The 27,075-nt window shown below is 43.8% G+C and overlaps 1 protein-coding gene across 2 annotated transcripts in view; it reads right to left on the bottom strand.

The window, feature by feature from the left end:
* FARP1 (FERM, RhoGEF (ARHGEF) and pleckstrin domain protein 1 (chondrocyte-derived)) overlaps positions 1-27,075 on the bottom strand; it is a 282,892-nt gene that overhangs the window by 53,513 nt on the left and 202,304 nt on the right. For both annotated transcript variants that reach the window (XM_012644448.1, XM_012644449.1), the window contains exons 4-12: positions 23,894-23,936; positions 21,025-21,103; positions 14,013-14,110; positions 8,887-9,001; positions 7,893-8,040; positions 5,617-5,712; positions 3,962-4,125; positions 3,149-3,217; positions 1,077-1,152 (exon numbers count right to left, since the gene is read on the bottom strand). In XM_012644448.1, the coding sequence (XP_012499902.1) occupies positions 1,077-1,152; positions 3,149-3,217; positions 3,962-4,125; positions 5,617-5,712; positions 7,893-8,040; positions 8,887-9,001; positions 14,013-14,110; positions 21,025-21,103; positions 23,894-23,936 (888 nt within the window). The remainder of the gene's footprint in view (positions 1-1,076; positions 1,153-3,148; positions 3,218-3,961; positions 4,126-5,616; positions 5,713-7,892; positions 8,041-8,886; positions 9,002-14,012; positions 14,111-21,024; positions 21,104-23,893; positions 23,937-27,075) is intronic.

The following is a 27,075-nucleotide window of genomic DNA, read 5'->3' as shown; positions in this document are numbered from 1 at the left end:
GGGGAGACTGTTACGTCAGAGCCAAAGTCAGAGTCGAATTTAACAGCATCTCCTTAAGCTTCAAGCGGCTGAAAGGACTGACTGCCGTATGTAGGCTGCCCTGCCCTTCTCGCCCCAGCATCAGAACAGAGCACAGAGCACTGTGACACTAGTCGGCACTCCAAGCAGCATATTTGGTCGTGACCCAGAAGGTCCTTCCAGGGTGTGGACACCAATGACGCTGATCCCCGGCAGCACGAGTCAGGCTCTGTCTCTGCTTTCTAGGACACACAGTCTCATATTGGGTTTCCAAAGTTTCTATGGAACCAAACAGCCCTTCCAGCCCACAAGGGGCGTCCCAGGGGAGGGCGGGTGCAGAAGGAAAACACCTCGGGACCTGAGAAGGCAAGTTGACACAGCCTCCGGAGAAACGACAAGAAAGGCTTAGTGCAGCCTGGGCGGGGGAAGCCTAGAACTCTCTTTGAGTTCACACCACGCAACCTCCTTCGTGTTCTTCCCCAACAAGGTTCTTATTCTCTTTTAGAGAAAACCCTGAAAACTGACCCAGAGGCCAACTCCAGAGAAAACGAGCTCTCACCACCCTCAGAGCAGGAGTGATAATAAGGCCTCCTGTTGCCAGCTGTGGTCAGTGCCCTGTAACACAAGCCCTGGGAACTTGCTGCCCTGTCTGTGCCAGCGAAGGCTTCTGACCCTGGCACCAAGCAGGAGCCACGCCCATAGTTGAAAGCAGGTCCCCCTCTCTCCACACAAGGGGACCCATTGAGCTGGAGGGCTGGGCGCGCTCTATTGGCTCACACAGACGGATCCACCCCAGGCTGGGTTCTCTGTGGCACAGAGCGCAGCGTGGAAGGTCCGACGTCAGCTGGAGACAGGACACACGCCAGGGCCTCTGAGCCCAGGCTGGGTGCACGAGCCCAAAGCTCTGTTTTGTCAAGGCCAAGGCCTGCAACCAGCCTCTCACCTGTGAAAATCCCCAAAGGCGAAGCAGGAGGAACCGCAAGATGCGCTACAAAGCCCAGCACTCGGCAGGGAAAGTCTGGGGAAAAACAGTTATCACAGTAATCACCAGTACCGACCTGTTTTGGCACTTCTGAATTCAGTTCTGTAGGCTGCGTCGCAAGGCTCCTGATAGAATGAATCTTGCTGTGTTTTCTGGGAGAAATTACACAAAATAGCTAAAGTTAGGGGAGGTATTTTTTTTTATTTTTCTTTGAAATGAAACAAAGGTCCTTTTGTTTGAAGCATTAGGTCCTTCCTCAATAATGGTTTTATAAATGCTCCTTGGGGCTGGGCGCGGTGGCTCATGCCTGTAATCCCAGCACTTTGGGAGGCTGAGGTGGGAGGATCACTTGAGTCCTGGAGTTCGAGGCTGCAGTGAGCTATGATCAGTCTACTGTACTCCAGCCTGGGCTACAGAGCAAGACCCTGTCTCTAAAAACAAATACATACATAAATGCTATTTGGAAACAGACACATAGTCATCCTTTTATACACCTGCATGGTTCAGGTGTTATTTATTTATATCTTGAAGTTCTCAGAAGTCCCCTGTTCCAACTGTCCCAGTACAGCTGGCAAAGGATCGCTGACAATTGAGTGGTGCCTTCTGGTTACAGGGAGAGTCATGGGGGAGGGAGAAGCTGGCTGGGCCCTGACACCCTCTGAATTGCAAGCTACGATCTAACAGTATGGAATTAATTCATGTACTCTGGGTAATTATTTGTTAGATCAGTTCTATAACAGAGGGGATTACCATTGATCGGCTAACGCTATCAGAGTGTTAAGTTCAGAGGAAAAGGCCTGCCCTGAGAGTGATGTGTAGGCTCAGTGTGGAAGGGACTGACTTTAATACCACCACACATCTTCGTCCCTTCCCTTCCCCTGTCTGCCTGTCTCCCCTTGGCCCACTGAACAGGCATCAGAAACTTTTCAGGTCCTGAAACTCGTGAAACTGTCTAAGCATACAGAGATTACACTCCAAGTTACAACAAGCCTTTCTTCAAAATGCCCCAGATTAACACAGAAAAGTTCTGGAGCATTCGCATTCTGAATGGTAAAGAGAACTGGGCCACTTCTTAGATGGTCCTCAAGATACTAACTGTTAAGTGCCCAAGAAAATTATGCGGTTTATCTCCAGAAATGCATGCAAAAAACCTTCTGAATGTTACATTTTTGGAGACAGGGCAGGGGTGAGGGGGAATAATGAGGGCGACTGGTTCAAGGTGAGTTTAGCCGTATCTGTAACAATAGCTGCAAACAGAAGAAGAAAAAAAAAACCCAGAAACAAATATGTCAAAACGTTAATAGTTGTTAATTCTAAGTAGGAGGGATATGGGTAACTGCTGTCTTCTCTATACTTTATTGTAATTTTTAAATGCATGAAAATGAAAAAAGAAAAAGTTTTGTAAAAGCCCACATGTACTAACTAGTGCTTGGGGCCCCTCACTTTGCTCCTGTACGCCTCCGCTGCAACCCCCAGAGCTATGCTGCTCTGCTCTGGGAGGCACAGTGGTGCCGTGGGTGCCGGGCTCTGGAGCCGGCTGGCCCTGAGACCCAGGCTGCTCCTTTAATCTACCAGGGCTTTGGTGTCTCCCTCTTTACAAAGAGAATAAAAAGAACATCGGCCTCATAGAGCTGCTGTGCTGCTATCAAGGAGTTGCTATAGGCCCAGCGCTTGGAACACTGCCTGACACACACGAAGAGCTATTATATAAGACTTTGCTAACAACAATCCTAACAGTAATACATCCTGTTTCTGTTCACCCAAACTTTAATTAATTACAAAGTTCATAGAAATACTTTCAGTACAAATCTCAAAATACTAAGGGACTCACCCATGAGCCCATTTTTACGGTGCCTTCTCCCTGTTGTAGTCTCCCACGCCCTCCCGCTCCTTGCCCCTGACGGCCTCCTCATCTTCCTCCCCTGGTCCTCTCAGTCTGTCCTCATCTCATCTTATGCTTGGGGGCATGCCCTAAAATGATCTAAAACGTTCCTGTCTAACACTGAACTTGCTGAGGTTGACCGTGAAGCCGTAATTTACAACTCACTGGACACCAAGCCTGGGTGAAGGAATATTTAGCAGCAATAAACGGTTACCTGGAGATTATGGGTCTTCTCAAGTTGGAAACAGCATCGAAGCTTCTCTTACCTTTCAAACTGTACTTTCTTATGTCCTCCTTCCTTAACATAGTCGAGAACCTGCTTCTGAGTCCGACCACTGAAACGAAGACCACGAAAGCAAAGGGGAAAAGACACCGAGGTGTTCTCAATGCAAACACACAGACAACACTTCCCCATCTCCACTTCCCAGCTTCCTTAACTGGCAGGTAGGCAGGTTTTCTCAGCTAGCCGGGACTAAAGGCAATCCTTTGAGAGCCTGTTTTTGTGTCCATTCAGTTTTTTGATATTTTCCTTAAATACACAGAAAAAATGTTTGATTAACCAAACCCACTTAACAATTGTGTGTTTGGTTATAAAGCAACCATCCTAAGAGTCTCCACCTCTCACAAAGGCAGGGACAATAAGCTGGTCAATGCCTGTAGCAATATTTGACACAGGAGAGACACTCAAGTATTTGTTGAAGAATGAATGGAAACATGAACCAACGATGTGCAAGTCCGTGTATTTTTCTATGAAGTGACACCAAATGCTAACAAGACACTTTTACTGCAACAGAGAAAGGAAATCCTTTCTGCGTGAGAGCATCCTGTGAGGAGTGCACCGTGACTGGGGACCTTGCCGAGTGCCTCGCTACCGCTCAGATAGCCCAGCAAGGACAACCCAGGAGCCTGCTGGGATGAAGCAGCAAGTGCCTCTGTCGGCCAGAGCTCCTGGAGGCCCGCACGGGCTTGCCTTATCTACCTGCTGTGTTATCACTGTGTAACACAGAGGAGTGAGAAGAGTCTCAGGAGAAACGTCCACAGGGAAGGCAAGGCAAACAGGTGTGAAGAGGCAACCTTACCTGAACCGAAATGATGACCCTCGACTAAAGAGAACAGGCTTTGGCTTTGGTTTGGGCTCTTCGAAAAGTCTAAAAAAGGCATGATGTTCAACGCAGATTTTCCAGAAGGACTTGCAAAAATCCCGACTGGCCATTAGGAATTCCAAGGTATCCTGGTAAGAGCTCTAAAAAGGGAAGATACAACTTTGGTTTTTTTTGCCATCACCCACAGATATGCTGCTGAAATATGAGAAAGGGGGTAGAAAACAAATCTGTCCAGTAAAATTTCAATTGTGTATTTTATTATATTAATGATATTAATAATAGAAATAAAGAGCACAATAAATGTAATGCACTTGAATCATCCCAAAATCATCCCTCTGTGGAAAAATTGTCCTCCATGAAAACGGTCCCTGATGCAAAAAGGTTGGGGACCACTGCTTTAGAGGAATAGAAAACAGTGGTATAGATTCAGCGGAAGTGGTATCCTTTTTTGACAGAATTCATAAATTATGCTTATTTGGGTTACATTTCCTTCTAAAAAAAAAAAAATCCAAATACTGACATTCTTTTTTTGCCTCCTTAAAATAACTGAAGCACAATTTTTCTTTGTTTTCTTCCTCACATTTCCCATCAAGTTTGACTTTTGTCTTAAGTCATTTCTCTATAAAATAGCACATGGCTCAAGCCTCCAGGTAGCCCCAGCAACTATACAGGAAATGAATTTTCTTTTCCTGGAGCACAAAAGTATCTCTCAGTTGCAAAAATTCATGTCCTTTGATTCTGGAAAGGGGATATGGTAATTTTCTACTCCCACACCGAACACTCCCAATGTAAGTGGCCATATTATAAAAACAAAAGTTACCACAGTCCTTAACATTCCCAGCAGCTCCAACTATTTGGGGGATCTCACAGTTTTAGGCCAACCCAACTTACGAACAAGTTGTGCTGCAATTCTTCATTTGGATGGCAGCTTTTTGAAACTCAAATGCATTTTCCCATAAAAACCATTAGTAATGGGTATATGCATCCCAGGTCAGGCTGTGAAAGCCTATTTAATCCATATTGTAGCTAAACTGTAAGCCTATAGATTAGCATTTATCATCTTTTTTCCCATGGGGAAAAGGACTCTATGTCCTGGTTGGGGACAGATACCTGGGATACATTGCCCATCTCCTCCATCGCCATTTCTGGTCAACGAAGATGATATTGTTGTTCCCTTCCCCGACCCAGTCCCAGCATGAGCCGTGTCTTTAGGGGTTTTGTGGGAAATAAGTGGGAGGGAGCCGGTTAGCCCGTGAGAATGTGCTCCGTTGGAGGCTTGGGGGCCCTGTCTCGGCGATGGCCGGGTGCTGCATGGGGTCTCCGGGTGGGGCCGGAGGCTGTGCGCTCAGCAACAGCACAGCACAGCTTGTCTGTCGGGAGGGGGCTACCTGGCTCTGTGCAGGTAAATAACCCTCTCCCCAGGTACACAATGTGCATCTTCTTCATGCTCTGTGGACTGTGCATCTGGATACAGCCGTCCACGCAGACGCTCAGAGTTCGTTTTCATGAAAGCACCCAGGTAGCACTGGCCACAGTCTCAGCGTAAGCCCTGCCGAGCGCAGCCCTGCACCCCTCGCAGTGCGTACTCCACCCCACGGCTCAGTCCGTCCCGTCCCGCTCGAACCACTTACATTGGCATCAGGCCGCAGCTTGATGAGAAAGCGCTTCCTCTTGAAGCTCAGCTTCCGCACCTTAGCCCAGTTGAAAGCATTGATCCTAGTGAAACCCTGAGAAGACAGACAGCAGCCGGTGAGACAGGAAATGCATAACAAGCAACCTGGCTGCTCCGCTGCGCCTGTGGCAATGGGAGGCAGAGGGCCGTGGTCACGCGCTTAGTAAAGATGCCTTCTGCCGAGAATTCGCAGGATCCGTGGCTATCGGATGATGCCCATTGTTCCTGGATCCTTATTCCCCACTAATCATATGATCTGGCATTCAAACCAAGTCTGTCTCAAGGGAGGGAAGAGGCTGGTCAAGGTAATGGTGAAAAGAAAGAGAAACAGAAATAAAAACCATGGCAACCACCACAATAATTAGCAGCCATCACTTAGGGAGTGCCAGGTACTGTCCTAAGGGCTCTATAGACATTAGCTGATCAAAGCTTATACTATAAACCCAGCAAGACAGATTTATTATTTTCGCTGGAAACTGCAACATGGATATATTTTAATTTGTCCAAAATCACACAGCTAATGTGGCAGAAGGAGATTCCCGAGCACATGCCTTAACCAGCAGCTACTGTTAATAGCCAGCAGGTTGGCAATTCTCCCTTCTCGTCCCCACTGGCTTGGCCTCTGTGCCCACGGAGCTTCCAGTAGCACCAGCAAGACGGAGGCCGCGAGGCCAGATCTGCCGCGTGTCTTGAAGGCCAGCGCACAGTCTCTGGCCGGGACTCATTCGTCCTCATTGTCTTTGGTAGCCCAGCAAGGCGTGATGGAGCCACCAGATCCCAACTCCCATCTGTCCTGTCTCAACAGAAATTAGAAATCCTCTTGAGCCCACTTGAACCAGGCCCATTTATTTAACGTGGTGAGAATAAAGCAATCAGGCTCTGGCAAGAAGATTAATGCCAAGATACAGCTTTTGTACATGATTAAATGGCCTAGCAATTCTCAATATTTAGACTGTATCAAACACAATCACAGCCAATTAATTAGTGGTCAGGCCAGTTTTTTGGAATCTCAAAGAGTTTCTCTCCCCCTCCCCTTTTATGATTTTTAGAAACATCTAAGGGTTGTGATTTTGAAACTTAACAGTAGTCCTGAAAACTCCATTGGGTTTTATTGTTTTTCTTACTGGGCACTCATAGATATGCACTCGGGTCAAAAACTCTTAGGAGCAGTTACCACCTCAAAGACTGCGCTGCTCTCAAAACGTCTGTCCCTACTCCCTGATAGGACAGCAACTTTCAATGTGATTCTATGATAATTAGCGTCTGTCAGAAACTTGTGACGCATGAGTGGAGAATCGCTGAGCTCTTTTGAACAAGTATGCAAAGGAACATAAGCGTACCTGGAAGAGCTCAAAAAGATTTTAGATCACGTACATATCTACAACTTCAAAACTGGGTGAAATCTGATCCTATTTCATGAGAAAGGCACATGCTTTCTCCATATCCATTTGAAACTGAAGCACAGCCTACCACTCATGTTTAAAAGGAATGTATTCAGCAAACTTTTGGGGATGGTGGATATGTTCATTATCTCGATTTTGTTGATGGTTTCACAGCACATACATGCATAAGAACCTATCAAATTGCAACACTTTAAATATGTGCACTTTACTGTATGTCAGTAATACTTCAATGAAGCTACTAAGAGACATTGATCAATAAAACCATCCAATAGCAGAGTCATCAACAGAGCACACATTTTAGAGTGCAGAGAATCGAAATGTCCTTAAGTAGAACACAGGTAAAAATTCAAGTGCAGTGTGTCTTTTGCTACAAAATCACTATAGTGCAAGAATGTGGATTTTAGGGATTTGTAAAACTGCTATATCTTAAAAGTGTACATACACTTTTAAGTTAGCTGGATAGCCCAAATCAGGTTTAATAAAAAAGGGATCACATTACAACAAAATATGCAAGTATGAAAAGGATGTTTATTTGGGGGTCTGAAATCTTGATTCCATAGATCCACTGAGAGATGCAGGTTTCTGTGATCCCACAAAGTCAACAAACCCAAACAAATCTGTGATATGGATTCTTCAACCAGGGCAAGAGTGAATGAAACAGAATCTGGAAGTTGAGGGCCTGGGAAACAGAAAGCCTAAGATGGAGGTTAGTTTTTCCTTGTTCAACTATCAGAGGTCTTAACTCGGCCCACCCGACGTGCATCAGAGTTCAAGGGCCACCTCTTCTCTCTCCACCACCAAGGGGACTGAGCCGTGTTCTAAATGCTCTCACCTGAAACACTAGAATTCCTGTGTTGGCAACGGCCAGATTGATCTTAGTGCCTTCCCTGTCCTTGGCCGGGTGCAACCGGATTCCATACATCTCCAGCCGACGTGCAATCTCCAGAAGTTGGAAATCTGATTCTGCTGGTGTTTGTCCACTGACAAAACAAAATTAAAGAGAAAGGCCAGGAGATTTGAATTCCCTGTGTCTATTAATTTGAGATTAAGAAGCTTCTCTTGGGAAATAAGAAGGCATTTTATCACAAACAGTGGGGCTACCCGATCAGATGACATCTAACCTCCCATTCATTATAACCCAAAGTCTAGCAGCTAGGACAAAAGTGCCATTGCTCGTGTAACACAAAACCCCAAAAGTCTATCTCAGACTCAGCCAGTTTTTTGGAGTCTCAAAGAGTTGCTATTAAGGTCATATAAAAAGCAAAACACCACTGTGTTAAAACAAGTTTTTAGCCACTTACAATAACCTAAATTTGCAAGCAAAGTTCAAGGCAACACTCTTTTATACTGCCATCGGGCTCAAATGCCTTCTTTAAAACAACACCAAAAAAAACCACTGGGAATTCTTTGAAAACATTTTACTAATCCAAACAAAAAACAAAAATGGAGATGTTACAAAGGTTCTAGATTTTCACAATATTCCTACTTTGCCCCTAGTTGACCCTGTCCCTTTCCCAGTTTCCTGTTAAGATGGTCCTTTGGTCTTACACTCTCCCTTTTGTTCCAAAGCCTTGAGTGCCCTAAAATTCCAGGCCTCATCTGGTCTCTCAGGGAGGCAAGTCAGGGACAGGTCCTCAGTGGGTGGCCTGCACTTCTGCAAGCCCAGGGATAAGCTGCAACATCCCAAGGAGCCTTCGTGCTCTTCTCCCCTCCCCCTTTGTTTATTTCTTCACAACAGTTTGTGTGTGCGTGTGTGTACACCCACTTATGTGGGGAGGCAGAGAGAAGCCACTCAAAGGGAAGATAAATCTGCGAATGAGACTTACATGTGGTTATGATGAAATTCCACGATTTTGTCTTCTAGTGCATCTTGCTGAGGTATGTACTTATTTTTTGCTAAGTGCTCTCTGTCCGATGCTTCATCAAAATCTCCAATCTCCGCTAAAAAGAAACAGAGAACGAAAAGTAGGCCACCTAAGATTAACACTTCACAATCTGTTATATTCCCCAGCTGGTGGACGCCATAAAGTGAGCCAGCTGGCGGGGAATATTCCAAGGGCTGGACTTCAGAGGTGGGGGTGTGAAGACGTATTCAACAATCACGGCGACGTGAGATGATGGTGTGCACTCCTTCTCATCTCCACCAGTTGGAAAGAAGCTCCAGAATCATGCATTTTTCGCCATACATGTTCCTGTTTTTCTTCTTTCCTCCCCATCCTTCTGGGGGAGCTCACTCCTGTTCTCAGCAGTAAATTCCATCCATGTAGATGACAACCACATGACCTCTAAATAGGCCCTGGAATGTCAGGACTTTACAAACTCGAATTTTGAAACTCTCTCTATATAACAATGATTAGTGCAAATGCTTTATCATGTAGAGAAAAGAGAATTGTTAAGTGGGTGTAAAGGCAGATAATGTAATTAAAAAAATAATTCAAGAGTTTATTAAATTTCTTGTAGTCCTGTTGCCAGAAATAATGGGTCAGACTGCAAAGTCCAAGAAATTCTTCCTGTACGAGAAATATGATGCATTTCAACACAGTCCTCAAAATTGCTGTGATGTGGAAATTTAAAGGACAGAGTTTTAAAGTCATAATTGTTCCTTAACACTAGCTTAAGCTCGGTTTATACCAACCGTAACACTTCTGGGGCAGCATGCCTTTTTATTTGTATCACATATTCTGTGTAACAAACTTAATAAAAAATAGCCTCATGATCAGAGCCCAGCTATTTTGATAAAAAGCAAGTGGATGGTTGCTATGAAACCTACCTTTTGTTTTTGTCACGTGAAGCGGCTTGTCACGCTTTAGGCAATGTATCTCCAGTAACCAAGCAGGATGTGACCTACATGTTGCCATAAATCACACCCGAAGCAGTGCCCACTCACCTGGCGACAACTGCGGCTTGGAAGCATCAATCGCTCACTAGCCTCCTCCTGCTATGTCAGACCAATAACACTATTTCCTAATCGCCTTTTCTGGACTAGTCTCTCCCTCCGTAAACAGAGTGAAACCACCACGCTCCATCAGAAACGGGGGGTGTCCCTGGTCACGCTGCCCTCTTATCTGTTGCCGTGACAATGGTGGTCCTGACTTTTCTGCAATTCCTTCTATCTTGTCTCAAGAAAGTACAGCTAATTAATTCTTGTTATTTGAGGCAGTTATGATCTATAAAGTCACCGTGAACACTGAATTAGCGATTATTGAACCCACTGCTCCTAGGGAAAACACAGGGTTAGGTTCCTGGAACACTCTTGAAACAACATCTTGTTCCCTGCCCTTGTCTCATGTGTGCTTCTGGGGAGAGCCAGCAGCAGCAGAACTCACGCCTGAACAAAGCTTATCTAACACACGTGTTTTCTCTGTAAGGCAGATGGCACTACACTTGGGGACACTAGACAGCACTTCAGCACTACGCTCGGGGGCCATTTTGAATGGGGAAATCACCAACAATAAAGCATCAAAACTCAGGAAGCATAACATTAAATAGACAGCAAAAAGGACACTTGTTAACAGCACGAGGAAAAACACGAAGGCAGAGCGTTGCCTGGCTTGACCTCAGCTGGGAATGTGCACGTCAGGTGACTCCAATTTTTCGCCATCTTGGGCACGTCCACAAATGACCGTGGAAGTGCATGAATGTTGATTTGGGACTATAAGTAAGTATCGGCCAGTGAGCAAATGGGCAAACACGGAATCTGGGACTAACGAGGATTTGGAGGAATCACCTAAATCCGAAATTTCTTGTGAGCTCTAAGTTTGGGCTTTCTAACGCCTATGGACCTTATAACACACTCCTTCCAATAATCCCATATAAACAGAGTATTCAGGTTTTTCCTTTGACATCAGAGTGGACACACCTTGCCCTCCTCAAATGCTGTGGCAATGTGACCATGAAATTCATCTGCTCCCAGAGCCTTCTCCCCTTTGAAATATGGAAATAGGCTCCTCCTCAGATTTTGAGAACTGGGGAACCAACACATATTCAAGACCTGACTTCCTATTTCTTAATGTTTTATGCCACAGATGCCCTATCAGCTTATGCATATTCTATGTTCCTAGCACCTACTCACGGCAAGATAATGGGGACAACGACAAACCAAAATCCAGGGATTTCAATCAATGAATGGGACTTCTCTGGGGGACGTGTTTGGACAAGCCCACTCTGCCACAATTGTCCTCAGAGCAGGGACACATACAACCTGCACGAACACAGCCCTGCCAAGCTGCCACGCCCCCCGAGTGACATTTTACAGCAGGGCCATCTAGTGTCTGATTCATCTCTTTATTGGCTTGCCCTACTTAGTCGGTCTGTAACAAATTAGAGAAAATTAAACGTTTGAAATATTGCAGGGACTATATAAGGCCAGTGACAGAGGAGCAAACAAAAAAATACAGACTGTCTGAAAGACGCCATGCATTCAAATAAAAGGAGCAGGGGAAATAAAAAACTTCAGATTGTGTGTATCCAGCTTACCAGAGAGAATTTTCCATCAGCATTAATATAGCATATACCAAAGGGAGATGAGTTAACCCCTAATACCTTACCAATAATGCACATAATTATCAATAATTCAAATCAGGACACAATTCACAGATTCTGTGAAATTTCTTTGATGGCTGAGTGCACGGGATGCTTAAAAATACAGAAATGGGGCTTTATAAATAATTAAAAGAAAATGTGTCTCATGACTGTACGTCTAATCCCATGTAAATAGCAGAAGTCCTTCTGAACCCATCTATTTAACTTTGGAGAACTCAAGATTCTTGGGGGACTCTGAGCCACCTGTTGGTGTCTGGGCAGGAGTGCTGTATCAGAGACCATGGCTTCCTGAGTGTCAGAGGATTTCCATTCCCAGATGTGCAAGTGAGACTTACTGTTGTTAACAGACTTTCATCTTTTTAATTGACAAAATAAAAATTGTGTGTATTTATGGTGAACAACATGATGTTTTGATGTATGTATACATTTGGAATGGCTTGACTGAGCTAATTAACATATGTAGTACCTCACATACTTTTTCTTGTGGTGAAAACACTTAAAATCTATTCTTAATGTAACAGATTTTTAAAAGAAAGAAACGTAGGGGGAATGAGGTATAAGAATAACAGCACCAGGAATCTTCAAGTAAAGTAAATTTCTCTTCTGCTAACAAAATGCCTGGGGTCTCAGACATTTTATGAAGTTACTATTCCAATAAGGAAGCTTCATTTAAAAATCTTACATTGCTTGGAAAGCGAGGGTTGCAAGTGAGTGAGGATAAAGAAAGGAAAGTAATGTTTACTGAACATCTAAATGTCTTGGGTATACAGTCGGCCCTCTGTATCCGTGGGTTCTGTGTCCATGGATTCAACCAACTGTGGATTAAAAATATTCAGGAAAAAATATTTCATCTGTACTGAACACGTACAGACATTCTGTTGTCATTATTCCTGAAAACAACATAGTATAACAACTATTCACATAGCATTTACGTTGTATTAGGTGTTACCAGTACTCTAGAGATGATTTAAAGTATACGGAGGATGTGTGTAGGTTATGTGCAAATCCTACGCTATTTCATTTCAGGGACTTGAGCATCTGAGGGTTTGGTATCCTTTGGAGGTCCTGGGACCAGTCCCCCGTGAACACTGAGGGATGACTGTGTGTGCTGTCATTTAATTTTCACAGCCTTATGAAAAAGATTCCATTAGTCTCATGTTCCAAAAGAAATGAGGCTGGGAGGCTGGCAACGTGCAGGAGTCACCCACCAACTAACAGAAACAAGAGATGGCTATCTCAAAGCGTTCCTCTCTCTCCACTATCATTTTATGAAGACGGAAGACCAAACGCAGAGAAGGAACAAGTTCTGTAACTTTCCGTGCCAAAGCTTCTTCACTTGTAAAATGAGGGTAACAGTAGTACTGATCTCAGGGGGTTGTTGTGAGAGTCAAATGAGATCACATACCAGTGCTGGCGCATGCTAAGGTTTAATAAAGGATACCCATTTTCTTGGTTTTTTTTCTCACATCCCTTTTTTCAAATTGATAAGAAAACATCTATCTACTAAGTCTAGTAAACATTCAATTATGCTCATTTACAAAAATTAAGAAGCACCGTCTACAGAAACACCTTATTGTATTAGACTAAGGCAATTTGTTGACTACTAGGAGTGACACTTCTTACAGATCTTTGGAAATCTTGTTAACTGGCAGTGATCAGAATGGGATACGGCTGATTATATGGGACCACTTTGTATACAATGGAAATTAAAAGGATGATATGATGACAAAACATTTTTTTTCCTACTGCCTATATAATTGCAGAACACAACTTTAATAGTAGTGATTATGCACATTGGCCTTGGTCTATACACACCATTACCTTTCTGAAACGTAATGTGTCTATTCCGTTTCATGTAACTTCTGCCTTGGTTGAGAGCTTGGAATGAGCACACTCTGATTCATCCCTTGTCTAGATTAAGACGATAAACTATCCAGTTTCAAGCAACACTAGGATTCAGTTCAGCTTCATGTGTCTTGGTTTACTGAACTCTAGAGTGCACAACACTCTAAAGAGAAGTGAAATCTGTGGCAGTTTTGTGTCTTAAGGCTAATGTGCCATATTCAATGACGACGTTTAAATCCAAGAACAGGACGGAACAAGTGTAGTCTACTCGGCCACCATACTTCCAAGCTTCTCCTCTGAGATAACTGAGGTAGGAACTGTATACCAGTCCCTGAACAAAGCAGACAAACAGCCGAACAGAGAATTTATGGGTTAATGTTTGGGGACATGCATATTAAATGATGTTAGGAGTCTTGTTTTCTCTTCTACTTATGGACCTTCATGCTAACAGCAAAAATAACACAAAGATACTGTTACTATTTTGTGGATGTGATTTTTTTCCCTCATCAATCAGATCACTGTGTTATTTCCAACAAGATTTGCAAAGGAAACCAACAGAACTTACATTGTACAATGTGTGAAATCAAGAGAGCTGCGCTGGTGTCATTGCATGTCAACCTGCCTTGAGCCAAGTCTTGCTTCACCTGCAGAGCAAACAGGTACCTGCGAAGATCAAGAGAGACGGACATCATGCACAGAGAACAGGAGGGTCCACATCAAAGGCAGCTCACCCTGGGCAACCTGTCCACACCATGAGAAACTGAAGAAAGGGATAAAAAACCCAACAACGAGGTCTGCATGGGTTGGAATGAATTCCAGCTGCCACTCCAGGCAGTGTAAACACTGCCCCACTAAATACAAAGAGACATATATGGAGAGAGCAAGCCATAAAAATTGAAGACTATAGCCTATCGTCCTATATATTTTTGCAGGATATAGGAAACATTAATTTTTTTTTTTTTCCGAATCAGTCATACATACTCTAAAACGGCTTTATGGCTCAGACAATAATAGCTTATTATGGTGAGAAAGAGCTTTGTCAATGGAATCAGAAAAACAAGGGCGCTTTTTTTGTGGCATAACAGTTACTTAGCTACTTCCATAGCCCAGTTACCAGATCTGTAAAATCGATTTAAGTTATTCTTTTCTTTATATTGTAGGGTAAAGTAAGATGAGATTTTTGGTGTAAGAGAAAAAAAGATATTTGTAAATCAAAGAAATTAGGTAAAAACTGTGTGATGTTAAAACAGATTTGAAAATAATGATATGAACTCGTAAAGTTTTAGAAGGTATTTACTAGTAGGTATTTGCCCACTGCCTGGAAACAGTGTCTCCTCATTAGCAACCCTTAGCAACCAGAGTCTGTCCCTCGTACGAGTGCCCGTTGGAATGATGCAGGGGTAGGTCCTTGGAGAAATGGTAGATTTCAGGTCTATTAAAGCAACTCCTTATTCACAAATTGGTAATGTCGAAGAACTGAGCATATAACCTGCCTCTCCAATAGGAAGGGCATTTCAGGATAGTCAGATAGCCCAAGTGGATGAGGCAAAGTTTTACTTTATAGGAGAATGCCAAGGTATAATGCAGCATAAACAACAGAATTAGAAAATCCTCATTCCATGACCTCTAAAGAGATTACTGACTCTAGCAAGGATTGTCAATTGGCAAAAAAAAGCAAAAAAACTATTTAGGAGACTGGACATTTGTATAGGGCCAAAGTAACATGACTTTACTTCACAATGGAAAGATGAGAATGTCACCACCACCTTCTTTTATTTTGAGACAGGATCTCACTGTGTCACCCAGGATGGAGTGCAGTGGCCCAATCATAGCTCACTGCAGCCTCGAACTCCTGGACTCAAGTGATCCTCCTGCCACAGCCTCCCAGGTACCTACCACCATGCCCAGCTGATTTTTAAAATATTTTTTAGAGAGGAAGGTCTCGATATGCCCAGGCTGGTCTTTATCTCTTGGCCTCAAGCCATCCTCCTGCCTCAGCCTCCCGAGCAGCTGGGATTACAAGCACAAACCACCACTCCCAGCTCCAGAACACCACCACTTTAATCCAATGAACAGTCTTAGCATCACTAATAAAAAGTGAAACACATAACATCACTTATGATGGGTTCTAGCCCAAAATGTTTAACTGGATCCATCAAACCTTTAGAATTAATTTCTAAAGAGCTATGGTTTGAATGTTTGTCCTCTCTAAATCTCATGTTGAAATCTGATGCCCAACATTGGAGGCAGGGCCTAACAGGAGGTGATGGGGGCAGATTCCTCATGAACAGAGTTATGCCCTCCCCCGGGAGTGTGTGTGATCTTGCTCTATCAGTTCCCCAGAGAGCTGGTGGTTAAAAAGAGCCTGGCACCTCCCCACCACGCCTGTTTCCCCTCTCGTCATGTGATCTTCTACACCGGCTCCCATGCACCTTCCCAGGAGTGGAAGCAGCCTGAGACCCTTGCCAGCTGCTGATGCTCAATCCTGAACTTCCCAGCCATCCAGAACTGTGAACCAAATAAAACTTTTTTCTTTATAAATTACCCAGCCTCAGGTACTCCTCTATAGCGACACACAATGGACTAAGACATCCAGTTTTCAGGAAAATACAAAGGATAGAGGAAGAAACCAAAGAGCCCCAAGAGGAAACAATCAGAAAAATTCAGAAGGCAGGCTATTTGCAGTACATCTGGTCCAATTTCTTCAGCAAGATGGTATCATAAAGAAAAGAAAATGAGGGACTACGCTACATTACAAGAGGCCCAGAGGATGTATAACCAGACACAATACATGGTCCTAGAGTGAATTTGACGTTAGAATAAGCAGATATAAATGTCAGTTGGGGGCAAACAAGGAAATGTGAATGTGGTCAACATATTAGATGAGATGAAACACATAGAAAAAACCAGAAAGGACATCACACTGATGTGATGGGCAACAGGAATACAGCATTCTTTCCAAGTCTTATTCATTTGTATATTCTGACTTTCTATGATGTGTTTTTACTGCTCTTATAATAACCAAAGGTTATCTTTAATTGTCAAAAAGACCTTTAATATCAACCACAGGTTTCTATAGAATTAAATGAGATAATGCATGGAAAACAGGGACTACAACAAAAACATTCAAAACAAAAACTACAAAAAAAAAATGTTAGCAATTTTTTTAAAATAAAAGAATAACTGATCCCTTTTAAGTCATTTAGTAAGTTCCACTATTAAGAACTAAAAAAATCACTGTGGCAATTGTATAACCAGCAAAAAACACCCTACAGATTTGGGCACCAGTTGACTTTTCTCTGATCTCCCTAATGATTATTCTTGTTCTCCCATCCTCCACCCCCCACTTTCTGTCTTTGGAAAGTCAAAGGGAAGAAAAGTAGAGACTGTAAAACAATCTAAATATCAACATAAAGGTTCATACGGGGAGAGGCAGTACAAACGATCTTTCTGGATTAGGCAGGGATTATATTGCCTTTTGAACCCGACACGCCATAGAGCTACACGCTTTAACTCTCATCTGTGTGGTTGATTTTTTTAAATAAGTAGGAGGGCTTTGTGTTTTAAAAGCATTACATTCTGAATATTTTACCATTTACCAGTTCAAACACAAGGTCCTGCATGAACAAAAAGTGTGTTCGGTGACAGATTCATGGTCAAGGTCAGACAGGCTTTGGGGACTGGGGATGATCTCGCGTGGGTCGCGAGATGGCATAGGGTTCTGAAAGCTCACACGTTTGTTTGGAGGGCATGTGCCTTTCTGAAGACTGAAGGAAGAACTTGTCACCCCTGACTCTCCTGTTTCAAGGCCCTTGTAACACGAGAAATAGCTTCCTGGGTAGTAATGCTGTTGACTTTTCTTACTGACATGAGCTGTAAATTGAGCACGCTGGCTGTGATGCTAACTTTGGAGATTAAGCAACACCTTTAGTACTATAAACTGAAGCAATTCCAATCAACCTCACAAGAGCTAAAGGCTAAGTTTCACTCGGCAGGCACTAAATAAAATTAAACCGGTAAACACGATGAAAACACAAAGTTGTTCAGGATGGAATCCCCTCTCCTTGCAGAAGGGCTGGCGTGAGGAGGGTGGTGACAATGGTGGCAGGAGTAAACCGGCGGGCTTTACTGCAAGGGACAGCAAGAGTTACACGTCACACCCATCTGACACCTTGCTTTGTTCTCAACATGAACATTTTAATTTATTTCATTTAGAAGGTCCTAATCTTCTCTTTTCTTACTAAATGTAAATCATTTGCAATTTCCTTGCAGTCACTTCAGCAGGCCGTACAGGGCAGCAGATTCCGACAGGGTCCTCTCCAGTTATGAGAAGCACACAGGCAAGTAGAAATCGGATCCGATTGAAGACAGGATGCCTCGAGGGGAGGGGAAGAGCAAAGGGCAGCAAAACTCCCCGGAGAAAAGTGATTCCGAGCTATGCATTAAGAAAACCCGGGAACTTCTTTTCCAAAGCCCCTGGCTTGCTGTTTTCCGCCTGCACTTACGAGTTGGTACTCTTCACCTTTTAGATGCCCGGACTCTGTCAATAGGACAGAGTCTCACCGAGTGCACAGTTCAATAAATAGAAAGGAATTCAGCTTCTTGTTTAACGGCAAAGTGCAATTTAATCTTCTATCTATGTAAGTGGGAAGCTGCAAGCTATTCCTGGAGGCCCAAAGAATTAACTACAGAGCTAGGGTCACTTACACTTTGCTGAACTGCAGGCCAGTTTCTCCGTCCCGCTCCTGAGCACACTTCCCTCCCGCAAAGCGCGGCGGACACGGAGCTTCTCCCAACGCCCCCCACTCACCCCCTGCCACAGAAAAGCGCCTGAAACCTTAGCGGTCAGTATATTTTTGCTTAAATAGCAATCTGTTTGAGAGTGTGGGAGTCCCCACACGTCAGCCCCGCGAGGTTCCCTATACTTTGTGCCAAAGTAGATAGAGACGGGGAGTTGACAAATACAACAGAAATTTCAGATCAATTTTATTCGACATCGAACCAAAAGTACTGTCTCCTCGGAAAAGATTTCTGAAATGTCAGTTCACACCGGGAGCCAGAAAACAAAAACAACAAAAACCTGCTGCATCCGGCTGAGCTCCTGTAACTTCAGGAATTTATCGGCATTGACAGAGAAGGTGTCAAGACACCAGGCGCACGCAGCTTAATGCTAACAAGTTGTGCGGGGTTTTGTAACAAGGACCGGGGTGGTAGAAAAGCAGAAACCTCTAGAGACAATGATTCACAGAAATTGAAAAGGTGCAAATTGCAAAACTATTTGCAAAGTAGAATTTTCAATGGAAAAATGAAAAAAAAAACCAAAAATCAAAAACAAAAAAAGGATATATGCCTCCAACTTCCCAAGCAGGAATGAGGCCCAGTGATTTGCAGGATGAAAAGGCACAGGGCTGACCAACAGCTGGACTCGCCCTTGGGTTTACTTCAGTGCGCTGAGGTCAGAGCGATGCACGTTCCAGCACCAGCACCAGGGCACTGACACCCACATACAGTAGCCCCAATATAGGGCCCAGGTCTTGTGCACTCCGGTTTAGCAGTTCCACCAGAGTTCACATCATCCCCAGGAGGCAGGTGGCCTCTGCCCACTCCTGGTCGCCCTCACCCTCTTCACTAACTGGAGGACTGAAGTGGAGGTGCGCGATTAGTGGCAGTTCATTCAGAAAACACAAAATGGCGAAGTCTTTGTCATCGTCTCTTCCTGGAACCCCTCATTCCTGCGTCCAGTGGCCTTCCTGCTGTGGCCACATGACGTCTAACAGGTGTCTCACTCGGAACTTGGCCGGAACCACCCCTTGATGCTCTGCCAGCCCCAATCCTCCACTCCGATTGCTAAAATGAGAAGGGGCCACCCTTCTCATTTTAGCAATCACCAACACCATCTACCCGGCCACTCAAGTCAAAAATCTAAGTGTCCCCCTCTACTTTCCTCAGACTCCATCTCCTACTCATCACCAAGACAGGGGACCCAACCTCCAGCACATATTCCAAATGCACCCACTCTTCTCCACGTCCACTGCTACCACCCTCTTGGCCGCCATGGTCTTTGCCTGGACCACTGTCGCGGCTTCCTCCCCGCAGTCCCCGGGAATCCCCCCTCCCACAGCGCCCACACCAGCTCTTTCAACACTACGTGTCACAGAGCCTCTCCCTTCACTGCACTGCCCCCAGTGCTCCTGCCACACTCCCGTAAGTGCCTGAATGGGTAGAGCTTATGCCTGCCTCGGGCATCCTGACTGCTCTGTCTCTCTGGAAAGCTCTTCCTCAGGAAAGCACTGACAGTTGCTGCTTACTTCCTCAAGAAGCATCCCAGACCCACCAGTCTGAAGTCATCACCCAGTCACTTCCTATCACGTCATCCTACTTCAGTTACCTAAAGAGCTCTTCCCATTATCTGATGTTTTTCTTGTTTAACCATTTTGTCTGTTTCCATGAAACTCAAGACTCGTCTTTTCACCACGATATTCCCAGTGCCTAGAACATGCTCACACACAGTGCACACCTAATAAACACTGTTGACTAAATGAACGTCTTCATCCCTTTGCTAAATGATGGTCAGTGATCCAAGATACTATATTCTACTAAGAAGGATGAGAAAGACGTGATGGCCTTGGTCTTAAACAGGCATCGCTTGAAAAGCATGTGTGATAAGAACTGGTTGGTCAGACTCGTGTACTGTGAAGGGTGCTCTTGAGAGGGAGGCATTCTGCCTTTCTGTGCTCCTGTGAGCTTGGCTCTCTGTTGGAATATATCTGTCTTGTCTCAAATTATATTATAAACCAAGCAGTAGTAGTCATGATGGTGGTGGTGGTGGTGGTGATGGTGGGTGGTGGTGATGGTGGTAAAGATGGTGGTGGTGGTGATGGTGGTGGTGGTGGTGGTGGTGCTGGTGGTGGGTGGTAGTGATGGTGGTGATGGCAGTGGTGGTGGTGATGATGGTGGTGAAGATGGTGATAGTGATAATTCCTACTGGATTCCAGCCACTCTATGTACATTAGTGCTTATCCTCAAAGCAACCCTGGCCAAGCAAGCATCATAGTCTGCATTGTTGAGGGAAATTAACGACAGCACAGAAAGGACAAGTAACTGGCTAGTCACACAGCTGGTGAGTGGCAGGACTGAAGCCAGGCCTGATCCAATGCTCACATTTCTCCCACTTGGCCACACTTTCAAAGAAACTGACTGACAGTTCATGTCAAATTCACCTATCCAAGGCAACAGCAAAGATAGTCTAGGTTAACATTTTGGTTTCACAGAAAAGCTTTACTTCCCAAAACTGTCTCATGATGTGATAGATCTAAGATGGAAAATATGACATTAACAGGTTATAAGCCCAGTTCATTTCACATCACAGCCTTAAAGAAACCAGGCTTTAGGGAAAATGTACTTTTCCTCCCCCCATTTTTGGAGGCAGAGCTGAGAGAGAAGGGTTAAATTGTTAAGCACAGAGCAGATGCTGGCCAAGCAAATATTATGAACATTTTTATTTAATCAAATCAGAGCATTAATTTCTTTTCCTCTGCACCCTGTAGCAAAAAATACCCAGTTTCCAAACCACTAACCTTGTGAGTTCTTCTTGGAGTTGTGTGTGGTCAGGTGGAAAGAATTTCACCACAAACTTAACAACAACATGTTTTGGCCCTAAAGAAGAAGCAAAAAAGCAATGAAGCATTTATTGATTTGTGTTTCAAATGTCATTAAAGAAAACGACTTTACAGGGTATATTGTACTAAACAATGTATCTCATCCCAAGTTCCTAAGAGTACATCTGCCAACCACCAAGTCACTCAACAACTGGCCAAGTTTGGCTAATTCACACTTCCATATTGTGGGGAAATAGGTATCTGTTTTAAAAAAAATATTAGGCAAAGGTATTACATTGAGCTATTAAACTCTTTCTCTGGAGACTTAAATTATACTCAGGTTTAAAAAAAATTATACTCAGGTGTTTTAAAAAACATATCTACCAGCCAGGCGCGGTGGCTCACGCCTATAATCCTAGCTCTCTGGGAGGCCAAGACGGGCGGATTGTTTGAGCTCAGGAGTTCGAAACCAGCCTGAGCAAGAGCGAGACCCCGTCTCTACTAAAATTAGAAAGAAATTAATTGGACAACTAAAAATATATAGAAAAAATTAGCCGGGCATGGTGGCACATGCCTGTAGTCCCAGCTACTCGGGAGGCTGAGGCAGGAGGATCCCTTGAGCCCAGGAGTTTGAGGTTGCTGTGAGCTAGGATGATGCCACGGCACTCTAGCCCGGGCAAAAGAGTACGACTCTGTCTCAAAAAAAAAAACCAAACATATCTACCATTGGCTGCTTTTGTCCAAATATAGGCTTTAGGTAATTTAAGGAAAAGATAATAAAAATGTAAATCAGTTATGCAATTTATTATATTTAACTATTTACAAGGAACAGTTGCTAATGTGTTCATTATGTATGTTTCTAGCACCTAGGTGCTCTCTTGAGCTCTGGAGAGAAAACATAAACAAGACATGGCCCTGCCTCTGTCAGCCAAAGCCTTTATAAGTGTCTTATAAACCATCTTACCAATGAGTTAAGATAAAATCAGGAAGCAGGTAGGGGCTTGGGGGAGGGAGACTATGAACAATATGGATAACTTTTCAGAATTAAAACAGAACAACAGAACAAACAGATTATAAGATAATAATCTGTGATCTGGGTCAGAGTTTTTTGTTTTAATGTGCAAGCTACAACTTAAGAGCAGTCCCATAAGGTCTGCCATTTGGAATAATAACAATTCGCTTACGTTCTATGAAAGACAAGGTATTGTAATGAAATCCAAATTTTAATAATAGTGTTATAAAAGAAGAAAATGTCTTTTTGTTCTGCTTTTCATGATAAACACAAAAAATAGATTTTGTGTTATAATTTCTGAGACCATACATTCAAGTTTAGAGAAAAACAAAAACGCTATCACAAGGTGACAATGTCAGCAATATATACAAAATTAGGAGAGAACAGCAAGGCATGAAAATACTGAAGCCAAGAGAAGCTGAGCTTGTTTTCCCTAATAACACTGAAAATCAGGAGAAATCCTCACATGTCAACTGTGGAGCACAAAATTACAACAGCAGAACGAGGAATACAAGAAGGCCGCACTGTTTCCTCTCGGCAATTTTCACAGAGAGGAAACTAAATGAGGCTTCTCGGATCCTTGGAAAACCTGAAGCTAGGAAGATGCTAGCACTCAATGCAAGGTGACAGCTTTGTCACACTGGGACAGTCACAGTACAGGGAGGAGACAAACAGATCACAGCCCTGCTCTGGCTCTGACCTGGCAACAGTGGAGTCCGTCTGCAGGGCTACCCTGAAGAGATACCTTCCTACGTTCCCCTCCTGAATTATTGCAGGGACAAATGTCCGTCTTCTCCACTGCATGCTGCCTGGCCCATTAGGCCTGGGGGCTTTTCTTAGCAATTCTCCCCACACACAGGATGAGGACACCCAGTGACCACGAAAGGATGGCCTTTTCATGTTCAGCATCGATAATTGCTTGATTTAAATTACAGAAGATCAACGTCAATTTCCATTGTGTAGGGGCCGCACAGCCATTGTGCTGTGTGTTTACTACACCCACATAAATTGCTCTGAGTGGCGCAGTGGGGTTTCTTAATCAGATATAGAAACAACCCCACAGGTATTGTGAGTTTCACGCTCAACTAGAGGGCTGTGGTTTTGTCACCATCCTCAGACTTCCGGGCAGTGAGGGACTGTTTGGGATGACTTTGTAAACAGAGCTTGACCTTGAATTTTACTGTAAAGCAGAGACAGGGGAGAGGAGAGAAAAAGCAAGTGTTCCCTTTCCTTGCTCCTCTCTTATACCTTCCCTCATCTTTTCTTCCTAACAGAGTCTAAATGCACGCCAGTCTCCCTGCAGAGTTCTGCTTGCTGTTCAGAAACACACACACACACACACACACACACACACACACACGCACGCACACGCACACGCACACGTACACATGCTTTTGGGCACTGTTTCCCCAAAAACACATGCATTCTGATTTCACAGGCTTTGAAGGCTGAGGACGGAAAACCTAAATCAATTTTATGAATAAGTGGCTCCACCCTTCCCCTCTGAAAGTGACAGTAAGAAACAATGGCACAGACAAGACAAGCTCAATATCCTGGGGCTTACTATTCATATAACAGCAGGCTTCAGTTGTTAATCAAAACGATATTTGATTTCCCAAGCAAGGTTCTGATTACCAAATTGTTATATTAATACACTAAAATTGCAGAAGATACACAGTGTAATCGTGTGAGGATTAGTGGACGACGAAATGTAATCGAGGGGTAAAAGAAGAATCTCTATCACTGGGGCTTCAAGCACAGAGCAAGAGTAGTCTACACGTGAAAACATCTGCCTTTCTGTTTCACATCCCTGTTAAACGTATGGTACATACTTACTTCGAATCTGTTTCACAATAGGTTTTAAGAGATCCAGCCACACCTAAAAGGGAAAAAAGAATAGATTGAGACATTAGCTCTTGATGAAAAAGTGTAAGTATTTTCAGATTTTATTTGAAGCCATTTAAAATCAAAATATTTTGGAGTTACATGGGGCCGTCTGTTCTTTTTTCCCCCAGAATGCCATCTCTTACATTGTCTACCACTTTTATAGAACCAATCCTAATTTTGCTGATATTATCCCTGAGCTTGAAAATTAAAATCTCTTCTAGACTCAGATAAATAGTTAATAGTTAACTAAGAATTTTTCTACTTCCATTTATACCTTTATCCTATTTACCTATTTGGGAAATATTAATAAATGATCACATATCTGGCTACTAGCTGAGTGAAACGTGCACACTCCTCATTGAAACAGAATACATCGTGCGTGAACAGCACATCTTTGAGGGATATGGAAAAAGAATGAGTATTTACAGAACAGCACCTCTGTACCACACACTCCTATATAGCTATTGACCACTCCAAACAAGGCTGGAACGATTTTTGTTACCCAGGAATGAAACCTGAGACTCGCAGAAGTTAATAATTTGTCCTAGGTCTCTCAGCTAGAAAGTGGCAGAGGTAGGATTGGAATCAGGTCTGTCCAGCTTCAAAGCCCACACTCTTTGTCACATGCACGCCCCTTGGCAATTAAGAGAGGAACCAGCTGCCCTTATTAATAAAGTGAAAGGTAACCATATTATCCCATTTCACGTGTTCTTTTCTTTAAACTCCCCTTGAACTTCTGGTCATTTAGAGAGTTCTATGGAAACTCATATTTGCATATATGACAAAAATAAAATTAGTGTGCTTGATATAAAGAGGGTTAGAAGTAAATAAGAAAAAGAGAATAATAGCCCTGTAGAAACCTATGCAAAGAACCACAGACAATTTACGAAGAGAAATTGCCAAGGGCTAACAGGAAAATGTTGAAGTTCAGGAGTAATTTGCATTAGAAATGCAAATTAAAACAATAAAATACCATTCCACCCATTAAATTTGCATCAAGGTAGGGCAGTATATACACTTGAGTGTTTGTATTTTATAATACGCCAACCTGGCCAGGGCGCAGGGAAGTGGGCGCTGTCTTACTCTATTGATGGATATGTGAATTGCTACAACTTTTCTGCAGACTTATGAGGGAATAATGTTCTAAAGCCCAGAAACTATAATTCAGCCATCCCACTCTTGTAAATTACGCATTTATGCACACAAAGATTTATGTACAAAGAATACTAATTGCAGCATTTTTATAGTAGTAAAATTTTTTTATAATAACCTAAATAAAAGAGAGAAAGAAAATAACATACATCAATATGACACATTACCACGCAGGCATTAAAAATTATGTTCTTGATGAACATTTGAAAATGTGGGAAAATGTGGGAAAATGTGTTTGGCAGGTTGGATTTTAGGTGATTTCTTCTTTTCTTTTGCCTTTCTACATTATCCAAATTATCTTAAATCAACATTCAGAATTCTCATAAGGAAAAACCTAAAAATTTTAAATTTCTCATTTGGTTTAACTTTCCCCATCACCTTTTTGAAATAAGTAAGACTCTATGATAAAATCCCCATTTGTAGTACATTCCTCACTCTCTACTGCTCTCCCGCAAGAGAAGAAACTGACACTGATCACTCCTCTCCACTGTCACGCCCATCAGCCCCCAAATGGGAGACAACCATCATACAAAACAGTGAGTTTCATTTGTGAAATCTATTCCTTTCCTGCCAAGAACCCCGAAAGATAGAAAAGGTTCAAAAGTATCTCCCTCTGATACTGATAAGAAAACTGAGATTCAGAGAAGAGAGGCCCAAAGCTGGAACTCAAATTCTGGGTTCTAGGAACACAATGACAAGAAAAACAGTCAGGGACCCTGCTCCGTGGAGCTCACAGTCTAGTGAGGAAGACAGACAGGAACTAAAAAACCTCCCCAACCAAACACAAACGCAAGGAACGAGAGCCCCAGAGGACTGGGAGTGGCTGGGATGGAGAAGTCTGCCCCAGTCACGGTGTTCTGTGTTCTCCGATGTGATGGTCAGCCAGGTATGGCCACCAGAAGAGAGACTTGGAGAAATCAAGTGTACAACACTCACGGGTCCTAGAGATGGGCGGCACGGAACACCACACAGGGCCACGCAGGGCCACATCAGGAAGCAAGAGACAGGAGCCAGGGAGAGCCTGGGCCTTTACTGAGATTCCCCCACCTCCCCCAACCCTGGGCAGGGCAGGGCAGGGGAGGGCTCAGTTTAGGACTGGCTAGTTAGTCTAAATGATTCCAGCTGGCCCTAAACTATAGGGCTGGTCCCTAGTTGCTGTTCCCAGGCCCTGGGAGGATTCAGGCAGAGCAATACTGCGTCTAGGGGTGGACAGGCCAGAGAAAGGCGGTACAGCTCTGGACTGGTTAGCGTGTATACCAGGGGCGAGCTCCCGGCTGCACCCTGCCAGCTCTAAGATTGGCTTGCCCTGGGAAGGGCAGTCTCTCTTCAGTCAGAAAGGCTTTTCATTAATAAAATGTCAAAGCACCATAACATACAGAAAATTAAATTAAGATCTATATTCACACAATACACATAGGGAGAACAGAGGTAAGGGGAACCTCCCCTGAACATGCCATTTTGCTAAGATCTGAAGGGGAGAAGTGAGCAGAACACAAAAAGACAGTCAAAATGCTTGTCTAGGTGCCCCAGGGAAAGACCTGCTGGCTGCAGAGCAAGGCCGTGGGGCAGGAAGGGCCCGACCCCACCAAGGCCTGGCCAAGACGTTTCTTCCTCATCCCAAACACAATGCAAGGATTTTCCACATGGAGCTGACTTGATCCGATCTGTGTTTTAAAAAGATTAGTCTGGCAGCGTGAGAACAAGTTAGAAGGAGCAAGAAGGGATGGATGCAGGTTGATCTGTAGCAATTGTGCAGGCAAGATCGGATGGTATTTTGGACCAGGAGGGGGCAGATGTAGAGTTGGGGAAAGTGGGTAGATTTGAGAGAAACTGAAGAGGTAAAAACCAGTGGAATTGCCTCATGGACAGAGGAAAGAGACTGATCAGAAGGACACCGAGGTTTTGCTGCACGTGTCCTCCCCAGAGACGGGGAGCGTGGGACGGGGGACGACCAGGACTGGGAGGGTCTAGCTGTGCTG

Source organism: Propithecus coquereli, unplaced genomic scaffold (genome assembly GCF_000956105.1).
Source record: "Propithecus coquereli isolate 6110/MARCELLA unplaced genomic scaffold, Pcoq_1.0 Scaffold212, whole genome shotgun sequence".
Classification (NCBI taxonomy): domain Eukaryota; kingdom Metazoa; phylum Chordata; class Mammalia; order Primates; family Indriidae; genus Propithecus; species Propithecus coquereli.
This window is presented reverse-complemented; position numbering and strand designations above follow the sequence as displayed.